Source organism: Thermobia domestica, chromosome 16, assembly GCF_964235325.1.
Source record: "Thermobia domestica chromosome 16, izTheDome1.hap1.1, whole genome shotgun sequence".
Classification (NCBI taxonomy): domain Eukaryota; kingdom Metazoa; phylum Arthropoda; class Insecta; order Zygentoma; family Lepismatidae; genus Thermobia; species Thermobia domestica.
The window spans coordinates 29617045-29633417 of record NC_137469.1 but is presented as its reverse complement, the minus strand read 5'-3'; the positions used below and the strand labels follow the sequence as shown (position 1 = coordinate 29633417).

Here is a 16373-nt window from a genome sequence, read left to right as displayed (position 1 = left end):
AAACAAAAACGTAAATACGCCACTGGTCGCATGTTCTAACTTTCGAGTGAACAGGGAAAGAAGGTTCAACATTCCAATGTAATTCAAATGAAATGACACATACCAAACAAGTCTCCCCTGCCTTTTCTAGGTACTTTTTTTCTCTGTAGTACACTGAGAGAAATCCGTTATCAGGACAGCGGTATATAGTACAAATATACAGAATCCTTAGGTTAACTACGGAAATCTTTACGGAACAAACATTCTAAATAAGTACTGCAATTTTCCCGCTTACATGTTACATCCTGCTGACAACTAAGTCTCCCTTATATAACACACGTAAATGTATGTTAAATATGTTAGCTATATGTTATACACGTCCATCTCTATGTGAAATCCTGACACCTGTATGTGGTTCATTCTTTCGTACGTAAAGTACGTTTATCCGGAATACTTATAAGGGAAGTATGTATAAAACACATGTTTTCAATTAAGTTTTATACCTTTATTGTAGGATATTACATAGGGATGTACGTTAAGTCCAAAAACTACAGGATTTTCGCATGTAGCCTATATTTCATACACCACATACATTTTTTCTCAGTATACCTATATATTCTTCTGTGATTCGATCACAACCCATTCCACGTAATAATTTAATTTCACCGAATGTGGCACTTATTCGCCCGAGCCGCCCATTTATGCACTGAAATAAAGTTTTGCAATAATGCTATTCATTATAATAATTTATTTTTGTTTGTGTTTTCAGTGAGTTCGTTTACCTTGTTCAATACTGCATTATCTTACTTTATTAAAAGAAAACTTTAAACACTAATTTTTGTAAAAATTTGCTTATTTGGTTCATCTTTTATATTTGTGTTTTCAAAATATTAAGAACATCACATAACAAAATATTTTTTTTAAAGTAATTATAGACTGGAATAATGATTACGTTATGTGTGATTAGTTGGAAATTAAAACTATAGATACTAATATTCCACCCAATATAATGTTTACAATCACGAAAATAACACATAATAGTGTTTCTTTTGATTATTTCGTTAGTGGGAAATTAAAACTATAGATACTAATATTCCACCCAATATAATGTTTACAATCACGAAAATAACACATAATAGTGTTTCTTTTGATTATTTCGTTAGTGGGAAATTAAAACTATAGATACTAATATTCCACCCAATATAATGTTTACAATCACGAAAATAACACATAATAGTGTTTCTTTTGATTATTTCGTTAGTGGGAAATTAAAACTATAGATACTAATATTCCACCCAATATAATGTTTACAATCACGAAAATAACACATAATAGTGTTTCTTTTGATTATTTCGTTAGTGGGAAATTAAAACTATAGATACTAATATTCCACCCAATATAATGTTTACAATCACGAAAATAACACATAATAGTGTTTCTTTTGATTATTTCGTTAGTGGGAAATTAAAACTATAGATACTAATATTCCACCCAATATAATGTTTACAATCACGAAAATAACACATAATAGTGTTTCTTTTGATTATTTCGTTAGTGGGAAATTAAAACTATAGATACTAATATTCCACCCAATATAATGTTTACAATCACGAAAATAACACATAATAGTGTTTCTTTTGATTATTTCGTTAGTGGGAAATTAAAACTATAGATACTAATATTCCACCCAATATAATGTTTACAATCACGAAAATAACACATAATAGTGTTTCTTTTGATTATTTCGTTAGTGGGAAATTAAAACTATAGATACTAATATTCCACCCAATATAATGTTTACAATCACGAAAATAACACATAATAGTGTTTCTTTTGATTATTTCGTTAGTGGGAAATTAAAACTATAGATACTAATATTCCACCCAATATAATGCTTACAATCAGGAAAATAACACATAATAGTGTTGTTTCTGACTATTTCGTTAGTTGGAAATATCAAAAGCTTAGCCCCTATTTCTCTCACTGTAATGTGTACAATATGACAAACAACATAAAAAACTACCCTCATTTTTAATTTTTATGGATTGAAAATCTAAAATCTTATTAGCATTCTCAGTGTAATAGCTGTAACCTGATAAATAATACATAACTATTTCATTTAGCACGTTGTGGGTCACAATTCTTAAAGGGTTCTAGTAGTCTTCTCACTGTAACGTCACAATTTGGTAAATTACACATAATTAAAAAAAAAAAAAAAAACATCTTATAAAGTTGCGGATCTAGAAGGTAAAAACTGGGGGGCTAGCCAGAATCCAGACTAAGATAAACATATAATGAGTTTACGCAAATCATTTTATATCCTTTTCATGTATTATCTTCTAACTGTTGTTTGAGCAGTTAAGTAATGGCACCAGGTGAAGCAAGTCAAAGGGAAGCTGCTCTGCTGAATTAATTTATCTCAAATATATATTTTTAAATGATTTGTTTGGATTTTTGAATCAGCCCTTCAATTCAAAAGTTGTCTTTTCATATTGAGAAAAAATGACAGGAATCACCCAAAGAAGTGACAATTTCCTGAAATGGGGAACATGGACATTAATTTTACATGAATATTTTCTTCGATTATCAATAATAATGTATTATCCCTAAAAACTTCGAAAAGAATAGAAACAAACTGTAACAATTACGGCTAGGTTGGACATTCACATTGTGGACCTCAAGCATTGTTTTACACATTACATAACAGAGAAACTGCAACTGAAACTATATTTAATGTTTCAAACACTTTCCAATAATTAATAAAAGACTATGCTTACTATAAATTTTAAAAGTATATAAATAATAGCATCAATTATTTTTATTACTCAAAAACCTGAGGGAGAGGCTAGGCTCCCCCGATCTCGAGCTAGATCCGCCACAGACTTCATATGTCGGAAAACTAAAAATCTACTAGTAGTTAGCCCATCACTGTATTACATAAAATCTGGCAAATACGAGTCACTTTCGCTTTGCTCTTAATCGTTTTACGGAGTGATAAGTAAATAAAAATTAAGGCGATGGTCGTAGCAACAATCAGGATGTAACGTCACACCATTCCAGTCGATTTGAATAGTTATACAAAAAAGGTAAAATATTAAGAGTATCATGGGACAGAAGGACTGTATCTCAAAATCATTTCAGCTTATTGTATTTATTTAGAGAGATTAGTGTTCTTTGGTTCAGGAATATTTCATGTAGTTTTGGGGTTACTTTTGACCTTTGGGACACAGCTTATAAATATTATTGGAATTAAACAATGCCACTACACTATTTTTTATAATTTACTAAACATTAAATGCATACTGCTAGATATAAAAGTTAAAGTACCTCCTAGTTGAAGCTCGGCAGTTGCTTGAACCATATCCCACTCATTGCTGACAAAACACTGATACATTCCGTGATCATCCTTCTCCACAGGATCTATCCTTAGCGTTTCTCTAACGTGCATTTGGAATCTGAAGAAAGTTATAAACTATAAGGATGGCTAATAGTGGTAATAATAATAATTATCATTATAGTTAATCTTATTGAATGTAAAACAGTTTTGAAATATGCCTACACAGTACACACTTTACGAGGTGTTTCATATATTAAATCAAACAAAAATGTTACAAACAACATGGATCAAAGAACATGTCTTTTTTTTTTTTTTTTTTTTTTTTTTAGAGCTATAACATGCGGAAAGCTTTCAAAAAAATATATAAGGGGCTCTAATTTGACTACTGTGTTGGCTCACAAATTAATATAGATTTTACGTAAATGATTATACTTAAATTTTATGTCTGCAAAAGTAAATCATAATTACGACAAATCAAAACTTTTTTTTTTCAAGACAAGCCAGAATAGAACCACAGGACATCGATGTCAAAATATCACTTTTCTTTGCGACAAGGATACAATATTTTAATTTTAAAAAATAAAATATCTTCTCCACAACAATAGCTCTGTTAATATGGAATATGGTTATCCCTAATTGTCAACACTCATTGCAGTGACTTGTATGCCCTTTTCAACGCGGCTTAAGAGTTTCAAGGGCAGCTTAGAGGTCTGAAACTGTCCTTGGTGAAAGATGTATTTTGGCAGGATGCAGGCATAATGTATTGTGCTCCTATCCAGATAGCTCTCTCGCCAGTTGTGTTGGATATCAGTATCTTCAAGATTTAAAGGTTGGCTTGGTATATACATACATTATCATCCATGAAAATGAAACTCGGAAGAACTATACCTCTGAAATTCGCATATGCGATTACAACACCGCCTCCTTGTATCACTGAACATTAAAAGAAGTACTAACGAAGATGTGTCTCTCTGTAACCCTTCACAGGATATCTACTCACACTAATAAACAAGGAGCTCCTTAGTGGTTATGTGGTTTGGTTCTTGTGGGAGCTCATGCGGTTTATTCTACGTTAAGTTGTAAAACTATGTCCCATGTAGCCTCGGTACATCGAAATCAACTGGGCTACCAGCGATCAAAAGATCACCAAATTGTACTGGTTTCTATATTCTTTCCAGACATTGTGTGACGGAAATCGAAATCTGTGCTTATCTGTGAAAAGGATGTTTCTCAACTAATTCAAGATCCAATCTTGATGGTGTTGACTTGTTTGTTTGGTTCTGATGTAACCTGCTCTGTTGATTGAAAAGAGCGGGACACAAACAGTTGGATATTTGCCATACAAAGTGACTTCCCTGAGCCTCTGGTATACAGTTTACTGAGAAACCAACTCCTGAGAAGCTTTAAGCTATGAGGAGAATTGTAGGGATCATCCCATTTCGCCATATGTAATATTATAGCTACGGAAAACATATTGGTTCTGGTGCTGTGTTGTTATTCTTAGGCGACTTTCTACTGACTTCGGAACCAGAACCTTCATTTTGTGTTTCGGAATCGTCATCAAATCTTGAAAATGACATTTTATATCACATTTAGAGCTGCTAAAATTTTGGTCTGTTTCTGATCCGTTTCCAACTGTCTATTTGTTCTATCATTCAAAACGATTCAACTTGATTCTTTTGTGCCAAGCTGCAACTGCATCTTATACACACTTTATCGAAATATCATCTTGTATTCACTACAAGGTGACACTATGCCTGGGTCTTAAGCAGTATGACTGACTATTCGAAGTTAGGAGTATCTCGAAGCGATGCAGTAAAAGGGTAACATTTCGAGGATCGTTTCTTTCAGATCATTATTCTAAACTGATCATGTTTAACTCTTAGATATGCTTGTTGAATGTTAGTACCCCATGTTTTTTGGTTATACAACCAGTGCACTATTAGGCAAGCCATTATTTTGATAGGCTTTCCAAGCTGTATTACTTATATTCTTTTTCTCTTCTCTTATTTTTCTTTTTTTTTTTTTTATCTGCTCTAGTTTACGTAATGAATCATCCTGACCTCCTGTATTTATTCTCTTATTTTAAAACCAGATTGTATAGATAATCCATCAGTAACATTTTCAATAAATAATTATAACAGTTTACGGTTTACTTTGAAAAATATTATATAACAAAAGTCAATGTTTAATTTGATGAACGTACCTTCTATCATTAGCAAGAGGTTTTCCATTCCGGTACCAACTGACTTTAGAAACAGGATGACCACCTAAGATGCAATGAAAGACGGCCTGCTTCCCAACATCAACAGTTTGGCTTTGTGGTTGAATGTGAGCTGTCAATGGAGCTGCAGAAAAAAGTAATAAAAGAAATTTAGAATGATTTTCTTTATCACATTATAAGAGGAAAATATGTATTCTTTATATACAATTATAACTTTTACTGAGGCTCATACATTTAAAATTTTTACTTTATTTCTTGGTATTCATACTTATAACCTGACTGAAGATGCAATCTTAAGTACTACGCTTCTTTGTTGATAATCATATTTCGAAGGCCAACCCATTTTATTGAAGAAAGGAAGCAAGAATAAGTAAAGGAGTAAGGCAAGGATTTGGACTTTCACCTCTCCTGTTCATCTATATAAAAGAGACTATGAAAGAATTCTTTGATAAAAACAAGAGAGATGTAAAAGTAAATGGCCTGTTTTTTTTTTTTTTTTTTTTTTTTTTTTACCACAATAAGGTTTGCTAATGACAAAGCACTGATAGCGGAGAGCGAAAAGGACTTGCAGGAAGCACTTTCAAACTTAAACGATCAACTGGAAAAAACTTGAAAAATGAAGATAAATAAGAAGGAAACCAAAGTGATAAAGTGTATAAGAGCAGGACAGGAAGAGGCAAACGTATGTCTAGATGGAGAGAAAATCGAAGACGTTAAGGCGTTCTCCTATTTAGGAAGTCTAATATCCTCGGATGGAAGAAGTGAAAAAGACCTAAATTCTAGAATAGCACAGACTAAACAAGCATTCAATAGGAAAAGAGGACTGCTAGCATCAAGAAATGTGTCTTTGGACGTTCGTAAATGATTTATTAAGACCATGATATGGAGCGTGGTGATTTGCGGATCAGAGACGTTGACACTGAGAAAAGCTGAAATATCCAAGCTGGAAGCATTTGAAATGTAGTGTTGGCGCAGAATGCTGCGCATATCATTCACCGAAAGGAAAAGGAATGAAGACGTACTAAAGGAAGCTAATGAAGGACGATAGATCATGAAGATAATAGATAAAAGAAGAAACAGTATGCTTGGTCATCTTATTCGGCACTCCGATTGGACCACCGTGCTGATAAAGGGAAAGACAGAAGGAAAACCAGGAAGAGGAAGACCAAGGATAGAATATCTAAATGCAATTATGCAAAGGAGACTTTATCAAAGTATAAAACAGCTTTTCCAAGGGAGAGAGAAATGTTTGAAAATGTCCGTGTTGCCCACTAATCTATGGTTGAAGTGAGCAAGAGGAAGTATATTTAGTTTAGATAACTGCATAAACTACTGGAGTTAACGAAGAACTGGAAAAATAAATAAGCTTAAAAGAAAAGTAATTTGCTTCCAGAAGGCACTAAAATGCAGAAAAAACTTCTTTCTTTAATAACATTAACCGACTTCAACAAAAGCACAAAAAAGTAGAAAATAATAAAAGCGATAAAAAGCAGAAAATAATAATAATAAGTGTTTAAAAGTTGGAAATAATTAATTGCTATTACCTATAAAAAAATTGAAGTTTGTGTCAAGCCAAACAAAGGAGGTGGGCGGATAAGGGCCATTTTTCGCCCATCAGACAACGGAAAAATGAAGTGTCTGATTCCGACAAGTTTGCAGTGTATTTTTATACTAGAAGATATGTTACATATGTAAATATAATAGATGCGTGATAAAGAAAATAGTAAGTCATAGAAATGAGTGCCCAAAAAGAGTTCGTTTCAGCGTTTTGCGACATTTTGGTACTGTTTGCTGTCTTTGATGGAGGCTTATAGGAAGAAGGAGTTGATGAACCAAAATAAATCTGACTCGTCATAATATAACGCTGTGTAACCTTTGATATGAGTACTAATTGATTTTGGTTCAGTGTGTCCTTCTACCTATTAGAGAACAAAATGTATTGCGCGACAGTATAGAGCGATGACTACCGTTTATACGCTGTAATGTACGAGTTCAACTGGAGATTTCAGCTCTGATGTTATTTACCGATTGTGACTGAAAATATATGCTCAGCATGTCAATAAAATATATAAAGAAAATGTATTGTTTGCGCAGATGTGTGTGTAGGGCTGCAAAAATAGAGACAGCACGTTATGGAGTATTGAGAAGGCGTGTCATTTCTGAAAGTGGTATGAGTAAAAGTGCGAGCAGGAAAACCAGTCGCAGAATGGCATGAAATTCTGCAATATATATATATATATATATATATATATATATATATATATATATATATATATATATATATATATATATATATCGAAGAATCATACATACCACACGTCAATGAAGTACCGATGGGAATTCATTGATACGTAATATTGCAAGACTGAGGGAAAAATAAAAAAAACGACCAACAATAGCTACCTGATGCATCCGATCCAAGCTAATACATACCCATACCCACAAACACCCCCACCCCACCCCCATATATATATATATATATATATATATATGAAGCAGTCCTATGCCTTCGTCTGTTGTACAAAGAGATCGTGCGTCCACGAGTACTGCCGTCGACACCACCTGTAAGAGTCCTAACATAGAGTTAGCAATACCTCGTTGTCACTACTCTAATAGCTGTTGTATAATATGTAAGCGTAAGAAATACTTAGTGGCTGTACCAGAAGCAGCTCGAACGCAGGACTTTACAGAAACGGGAATCTATATTTCGTCAAGAAAACGCTGCTGTTAAACGCATCTTACGGAGTCCGTATTCCGTGAGGAGGCTCTGCAAGCTGTACGCCCTGTAAGTGAGAAGACAACAATGATATTGAAAGTCTGATAAACGATATCAGAAAGGTAGCACAGAAGAAAGGTATCGATTTCGACTCACCGGGACGACTTTCTGACTCCGATTATTATACTCTTATGGGTATATCAATGTCTGATTTTAACTGTATTTATGACCTAGTAAAGTCCAAAATGCGTTCCTCAACACTGAGAGCCTCTCGTACTTGTTTGGCAGTTTTACTTGTAAAGCTTCGAACGGGTCTCTCGAATGGTGTTCTGTCCACATTCTTTAATGTCAGAAAACGAAGAATATCAACTTCTGTGCACTCTGCACGTGAGGCTTTGATGCAGAACTTTGTTCCACTATATCTTGGAACGGAACGCATCACCAGAACACAGGTTATTGAAAACCATACGAGGCCTTTAACACGACGATTATTCATTCCCAACGATGACAGTGATACTGTAATACTTGTTGCTGATGGCACGTACATTTATATCCAGAAGAGTTCCCACTATTCCTTGGAGCGACGATCATTCTCGTTACACAAAGGAAAACTTTTGGTGAAGCCTATGATGTTGGTCACGACGACATTTTGGATGTCTTTGGACCTTACTTCGCGGATTCGAAGAACAATGACGCTAACATACTCACTTATATCTTAAAAAAAGATGCACACAATATCAGAGAGTGTCTGCAGCCAAAGGATGTTCTGATTTTTGATAGAGGCTTCCGTGATTGTTTCGCACTTCTGGAAGAAATGGTTCTCGTACCTGAAATGCCTAGATTACTCAATAAGCAGCCACATTTTACAACAGCGGATGCTAACGAGGCGTGTCTTGTGACGAAAGTTCGATGGGTCGTCGAAGCCATTAATGGACAGTTGAAAAACTGGCGCACATTGGACAAAGTGGTACCCAGTACGCAAATACCTTATATTGGTGACTATGTGCGAATTATGTGCTCTTCTCAATGCTTTCTATCCTACAAGGATACACAACACCGAAGATGACGAAATAATCGCTCAATGGATGCTGGCTTTAGTTAAAAAACCTAATTACTTAAAACAGATGGTCGACCAACAAGGCTGGGCGCGAAAAAAAGGCAATTTGGCCTAAGTTAACCTATACAGATCTTCAAGATTTCCCACGGCTAACTTGGGATGAGCTACGGCAATTAACTCTTGGCATATATCAACTTAAAGCCAATCTTACACTCACGAGCACTTAAGTGACGAAGGTATGTACTCTCTGTACATACATCATGACGATGCTTCTATTCTCCGAGTTCAGTTACAATCACGACACATAAGATCCAAAACCTATAATATTTGGATCAACACAGAGCAAAGCAACATCGCACACATACAGTGGTACTGTCAATGTAAAATAGGTGCACGGGTCGTCGGATGTTGTGCGCATGTTACTTCCGTACTATGGTTTCTGGCTTACTGGCGCCACAATTCCACCGCAGTTAAGAAACCAAGTCTAGAATATACTCATACACTACAAGATGCCGCCGCTGCAGGATGGTCCAGTGGCGATTCGAATGACGACAGCAAGCACGATGCCTAATCTGCCAACTAGCTACAAGTATCTCCAGCTGTCTGATTGTTATCTATGCCTGATTATTTCCGATGTAATATATTGATCTCATAGTCGTAGTAGACTTCATTCTTCTTATTCTTGCCGTTAGTGTTCTATTTACTATTGCTTTCTCGGATTACAACTCATGACATTAGTGTTTACGTTCCTTTATTAACACACGACTTACGTCTTTGTTTATTTTTTTTTACCTCTCACTTATAGCGCTTTCCGTCAAAATATATTTTTCTTATTTTTATGAGGTATACTATTGGAAACCATGCATTTCACATCTCGGGCCTGATGGGCGAAAAATGGCCCTTATCAGCCCACCTCCTTTTAGTGGCTAATATAAAATTAGTTTGAATAGTAATTTTACGAGGCATTAATTTGTTTGGCTTGGCACAGATTTAATTTTTTTTAAATTGACAATGGTAATGAATTATTTTCTGCCTTTAAGATCTTATTATTAATATTTTCTGTTTCTTAACGCTTTTATTATTTTCTGCTTTTTAGGGATTTTATTGTTTTCTATCTACTTTTTAGTACTTTTGTTGAAGTTGGTTAATATTGATTTTTTTTAAAAAAAGTTTTTATTTTACGGTTTCAAATAGAAACTGATTTCTTATACTGAAGTTTAACCGTAATGAATTTAAGGATATGAATCTGTAAAAGTTGGATGGTGCTTTTGGAGACTGGCACCTTGGCGAGGGGACACTGCCACATGTGCCTCGTATCTTGGCCAATGGTTATAGATTATACCGTATGAATAATAGATTATGCAATTTAATAAAGTGAAGATTATACAAATTGTAATAATAATAATTATTATAAAATATTCTCGATAGCCTTCACTGATTAAAAAAGTTAAAACATATTTTCATCTAAGCCTATTAGTATCAAATGAAAGCTTTAAGTTTTACGTCTCACGGTTATGTCGATAGGCTAAAGGAGACGATGATGGTGAGAAATAAATGAAATGGAATGAAGAAAGTAGGAAGAAATGGGAGAACCCTAAGAAAATCCATGCACATGGTGTTGGTTCAATACAAGCTCACCTGGCGAAAACTTGGAAAGTTTGCTTTCAAAGAAGACAAGCCTAAGACGGTTCATAGAACATTAGTTTAAATGACTCAAATTTTCCATTTCCTAAGATTCCAATGACCCATATTGCGTCACGCCCCCTTTCCTGTAGACTCCTTGATGCATATATATACAGGGCCGGATTTAGGGGAGTACACGTGCATCCCGTGCGTTGTAAATATACTTACACTATCTAAAACAAAAAGCCAGCAATGAAAATAGCAACACTTTTCTAATTTCTGCCGTCATGTTTCCGTTTGGAACTTGAAAGAGAGCGGAGTTTTGCAAACGCAATAGTTTATGTCGTTTTTTGTATAGGTTGAAGGAAAAGAAAATGAAATATTTTAATTTAACGTCTCACGATAATGCCAGTTAGGCTAAGGAAGGACACTGATTAACGCAAATGAATGATAATGGAAGGTTTGGTAGAATGAGAAAATGGGAGGAATCGGGAGTACTCCGAGAAAACTCACGGATACGGTGTTATTCACCACAAGCTTATTTGATCGGGGATCGAACCAGGGACCCCAGATATCAGAGGTAAGCACTGTACCACCGAAGCCCCCGTGGCCCTCGTTGAAGGAAAAAGGATTCACCAAGCAAAACAGTACTCCTCATTCACACCACAGATGCCTAAAGGCCTTAACAGAATTCAAATTTAATTCAAATGCTCTGGGAAAGTTATTCGTGCACCAACCTCAGAAAATCCTGGGTCCTTACCTGTATATATACATAAACAATAGTACAAATTAAATAGAAATAATTAAAGAACGGATTTTAAGATGCAGCACCTTTTCTAAAAATGAAGTTATAAGAACCGAAGTTCAAAATATGTATTTCCGGGCATAAAATGAACTGAAATGAACGCACTTTGTTGCACCTTTTTAGTGAATGTTGCACCTTTTTTTGCTAGATTCATAAAATTTCCTTTTTTAAAACTTCTTTTAACCTTCAGCACCTTTATTGTCCCTTTTTTCTCTTTTTTCAAAAATTTGGACACAACAATATGTTTTATTTTCAATCTAATTTACACATAACATTCCATAAATTTAGACGCAATCTTGACGGACTTACTAGGGATAAATTTGAACTGAAGTTGCGAAACAATCCTGACATCGAAACCTTCGCAATGTTAACTGAACTTCTTGTCCATGTGCTTACAAGATATGTACTACCGGTTTCCGTTGATGTCGAGCGAAATTTCTCCACGTACAAGGATCTCCTGAACCCCAAGCGACAGAAACTAAGATTCGAAAACATAGAACTGTTGTGCATAATTAAGTATAACTAGTTTCTAAAGACCCAGTAGTATGAATGGTTTCTCAAGTCACAATATTGCTAAATTAAAGTTTTCTTTTTTAAAATACCGAGTTGGTTTTAACCACAATTTTATTATAAAAATGTTGAATGTTGTACAAGTATGGTATTAAATAAAACAATTTTGCAATTTATGTCCAATGTTTAAAGCCAAGATTTTAACAATATTTGCTAGTGTAATTAATAAAGAATGTTCATGCAACTGTATATTGTAATACTTAATAAAGCTATCCTATTAACATCTTTTTTTTTTTTTTTTTGCACCTTTTTGAATGATTTTTCAGCCCCTTTTATTCCCTTTTTTCTACCACATTTTTGCACCTCAAAATCCGGTCCCTAGAAATAACATTTACCTGTAACAGTTAATAATACTTGTGCGTTTTCTTCTCCAGCAGAGTTATTTGCCGAACAAATGTATTTCCCTCGATCATCTAGTCTTGCTTTATGGATCATCAGAAGTCCAGCCATCATTTGAATACGATCTCCTAAAGCCACTATATTTCTCTCGCCGTTTTCTTCTTTTAACCAGCTAAAAATAATAAAAATATTTTGAAGTATTATTACACAAAACATTAGTAAGTTCAATGACAGTTAAATTGTGTAAAACTTAAAATCCAGTAAATCGTGTTCTGTGATATATAGTGTGGCCAAGAAGTCCCTTTACTCCAGAACTAAATACGTGTAACATGGACGCCCGAAGGGGAGAGCAGGGTGGGGCCTGGGCCCCTTGGCTCATGAAAATGTATACATAATATAGCAAACCACGTATAATTAATACCAAAAACACCAGACCTAATATAGCAACCATAGAGATGGGCCCTCTCTAAAAAAAATTCTTCTGACGCTCCTGAAATATAATAATGTAAGGTGTTAAGATATTTAAGGTTTGAACCTCCCATCCTGATCATTGATATGGCAACAGTGCTCCTTACGTGAATTGCCGCGTGATTGGCACGTGACTACCCGCGGAGGGAGGAGAATAAAATCTGTGTATCATTGTCTTGCCTTTCTGCGTTTGGTGAACAACAATGACAAATACCAATGACTTCACTTTGGAGGAGCGCTTAGTGGCAAGTGTGTGGGTCTATGATAGCAAGCACAACCACAAAAATATGCCGCATTTGATGGATAAATGATATTTTGAAAGGGGAACCTGTTGTGGGTAACAGGCCACAATAGCTTTTGCAGTCGTCACCCCGAGAGTTAACCCATTCTCCTGACACTGTTTCACAATGCGTACGTACGAAAACTTAGAATGATAAAGGTCATTACGTAATCCTCCCAATACCGGTTGATTTTCGGCGCCATTTGATAACATTTACTACCAGCACTCACGCACCTACAAGGTCAGAAACAACACTACTCTCGGCAGCAAATCAAGAGTTCCAGCATGATACGCCAGGTGGCAGCACCGAATCGAAAATGGTCAGATATACAGCGAAGAATCTTCTGTATTTTAACTATAAAAACTATTATCTCGGCAGGCAGTGTTATTGTGAACTTTTATTTTATATCTACAATTATGTCCATTATGTTAATTAATGGACACTACCATTATTATTAATATTACATAAAGAATGTTATTTTATTCAATTTGAGTTGATCTATTGGTTGATATATGTATATTATCTTCGGACAATGTTTTAGTTTAAAATTAAAATTTAAGATTTATTGAAATTTTAAAGTTATATCTCATTAACCGTATCATGTATTATCGTCTTGTTAGAATCATAATGAAGAACTTAATGAAGAAATATCTGAGTATCGGTTTCATCTCAATAAGTAGCACGTTTCTCGTACATAATCAGTTTTTGGATTTAAAATTAATAATTTCTTCTTCTTTTTTTCATTTTCTCGTAAACAACCCAAGAACTTATATAGTCACTAAGGATATTATAAAATAGAGGATCTGCCCATATATATCTTCATCCTATTAAATAATGAACCCCAAAAAACAACCGAGCATCGGCACGTCTGATTGGCTACTCTCGTTTCCGCCATTGTCTGATTGGCTACTTTCGTTTCCGCCATGTTTGTTGGCCCAAAATATTGCGATCCTATTGGGTGGAGTGGGCAGAGTAGGGGTGAAGAAACTGTGACGAATGGCTTCAAGATTTTGTTGTAAGGGCAGATCCTCTATTTTAGAAGACCCTTGATAGTCACACGTACTGCTCAATGATGTATCTTAATGGGTATGAGGAGTAAGTAAAAAATTATCCACAATTTTGACACTCTTCCTTACATTGTTTATACTGACGGCTGTCCTCGTTTATTTTATTGTTATGCTGTTGTGGTCATGGTATGAAAATTTGATCCTAATTCTTTCATTTGTCTTCCTTTTGTTGCAGATAGATCATGGCCGCTCGATTAGAAGTTTGCACCAAAGAGGAACAACGAACAGTGATCAGGCTTTTCTGGTCGGAAGATGTATCAGGGGCCGCAATCCATCAAAGACTTCGGGCATAGTACGGAAACAGTGTCTTGTCGCAACAGATTGTCTTCAAATGGATTGAAAAATTAAAAAAAAAAATGGTCGCTAAAGTGTAACCAAGGATCTTATAAAATAGAGGATCTGCCCTTACAACAAAATCTTGAAGCCGTAAGTCACAGTTTCGCCACCCCTACTCTGCCCACTCCGCCCAATAGGATCACAATATTTTGAGCCAACAATCATGGCGGAAACGAAAGTAGCCAATCAGAGTAACGCAGAAACGAGAGTAGCCAATCAGAGTAACGCAGAAACGAGAGTAGCCAATCAGACGTGCCGATGCTCGGTTGTTTTTTGGCTTCATCGATTTAATAGGATGAAGATACATATGGGCAGATCCTCTATTTATAACATTCTTGAGTGTAATGCACGAGGAAGGCCGACCGGCCGACCATTTATTGCCACAAATGACGACAACATTGAACATGCATGTGTTGACATGGTTCTGATAGCTATACAGACGAGTGGCTATTGACTATTGATCCAAACGTACGACGAAGTATTGTGACGAAATGTAAGAAGAATTATGTCAAAATTGCGGATAATTTCTTGACTTACTCTCGTACGTATAATATGTCTAGTCGCATCTTCGAATAATTAATTTGTTAAACACTAAGTATACATACTGTAGAGTTTGAGCCAGTCCTGTTTTCTGTGAATAACAAAATATAATTGGCCAGAAAATGTAATAGTGAGCGTTATTATATATATAGACACATTTAAAAAATATATATCTATATATAATGAATGAAAACTACCACTTACGTATATTTTGGTACTGGAAATCCGTGCGCAACACATGGTAGCGTAATATCTTCACCAACTTTCACATATTTTGATACATGTTTATCTACTGTTAACCTCGGCTGCGAACTTCCTTTTGGTTCTGTAAAATAATAATAATAATAATAATAACAATAACAACAACAACAACAACAACAACAACAACAATAATAATAATAATAATAATAATAATAATAATAATAATAATAATAATAATAATAATAATAATAATAATAACAATACTGCCGTCCTAAGCGAAAAGACCTTAACTCCACATTTTTCGAAAACCGAGATATTGGTATGGAAATGTTCGTAGTACAATTCTGCATCTATCTAAAGTGAAACTGACGTGGTTTGACCAATAGGTAGGGGGTAATGACGTCATGAGTGTCTACCTTATGTTCAAAACTGTAACTGAAAGTAAGCAAAAAAGACCCTAAGTGGCAATTCATAAGCAAAAATATTTAACTGTATTACCACACAAATTTTAGATCGTGAAAATATATTTATTAAAGTTTTACTGAAATACAACAAATTTGAACGTACAGCCTAAGCCAAAACGCGTTTTGCTTATTTTCTCGAAAGTATGTGAAATGGAGATAAGGCCTTTTCGCTTAGCACGGCAGAATAATAATAATAATAATGATAATTTCCTTTTACATTCTAAAACTATAGTAGACTTTTAAACTAAGGGACCTAGTGTTTTATTAATTTATATCTCATTTCCGGTTTCATAATGGGTTAAAGGCAGAAATGCAAAATATTCGTGGTGCGACGCTTCCATTTAAAAAAAATCTGGGTAGGATGAG

At 34.8% G+C, this 16373-nt stretch overlaps 1 protein-coding gene across 9 annotated transcripts in view; it reads right to left on the bottom strand.

Moving 5' to 3' along the window:
• Window positions 1-16373, bottom strand: part of Dscam4 (Down syndrome cell adhesion molecule 4) — a 751808-nt gene that overhangs the window by 113971 nt on the left and 621464 nt on the right. For all 9 annotated transcript variants that reach the window (XM_081742222.1, XM_081742212.1, XM_081742216.1 and 6 more), the window contains exons 7-10: window positions 15547-15667; window positions 12647-12822; window positions 5523-5664; window positions 3307-3434 (exon numbers count right to left, since the gene is read on the bottom strand). In XM_081742222.1, the coding sequence (XP_081598348.1) occupies window positions 3307-3434; window positions 5523-5664; window positions 12647-12822; window positions 15547-15667 (567 nt within the window). The remainder of the gene's footprint in view (window positions 1-3306; window positions 3435-5522; window positions 5665-12646; window positions 12823-15546; window positions 15668-16373) is intronic.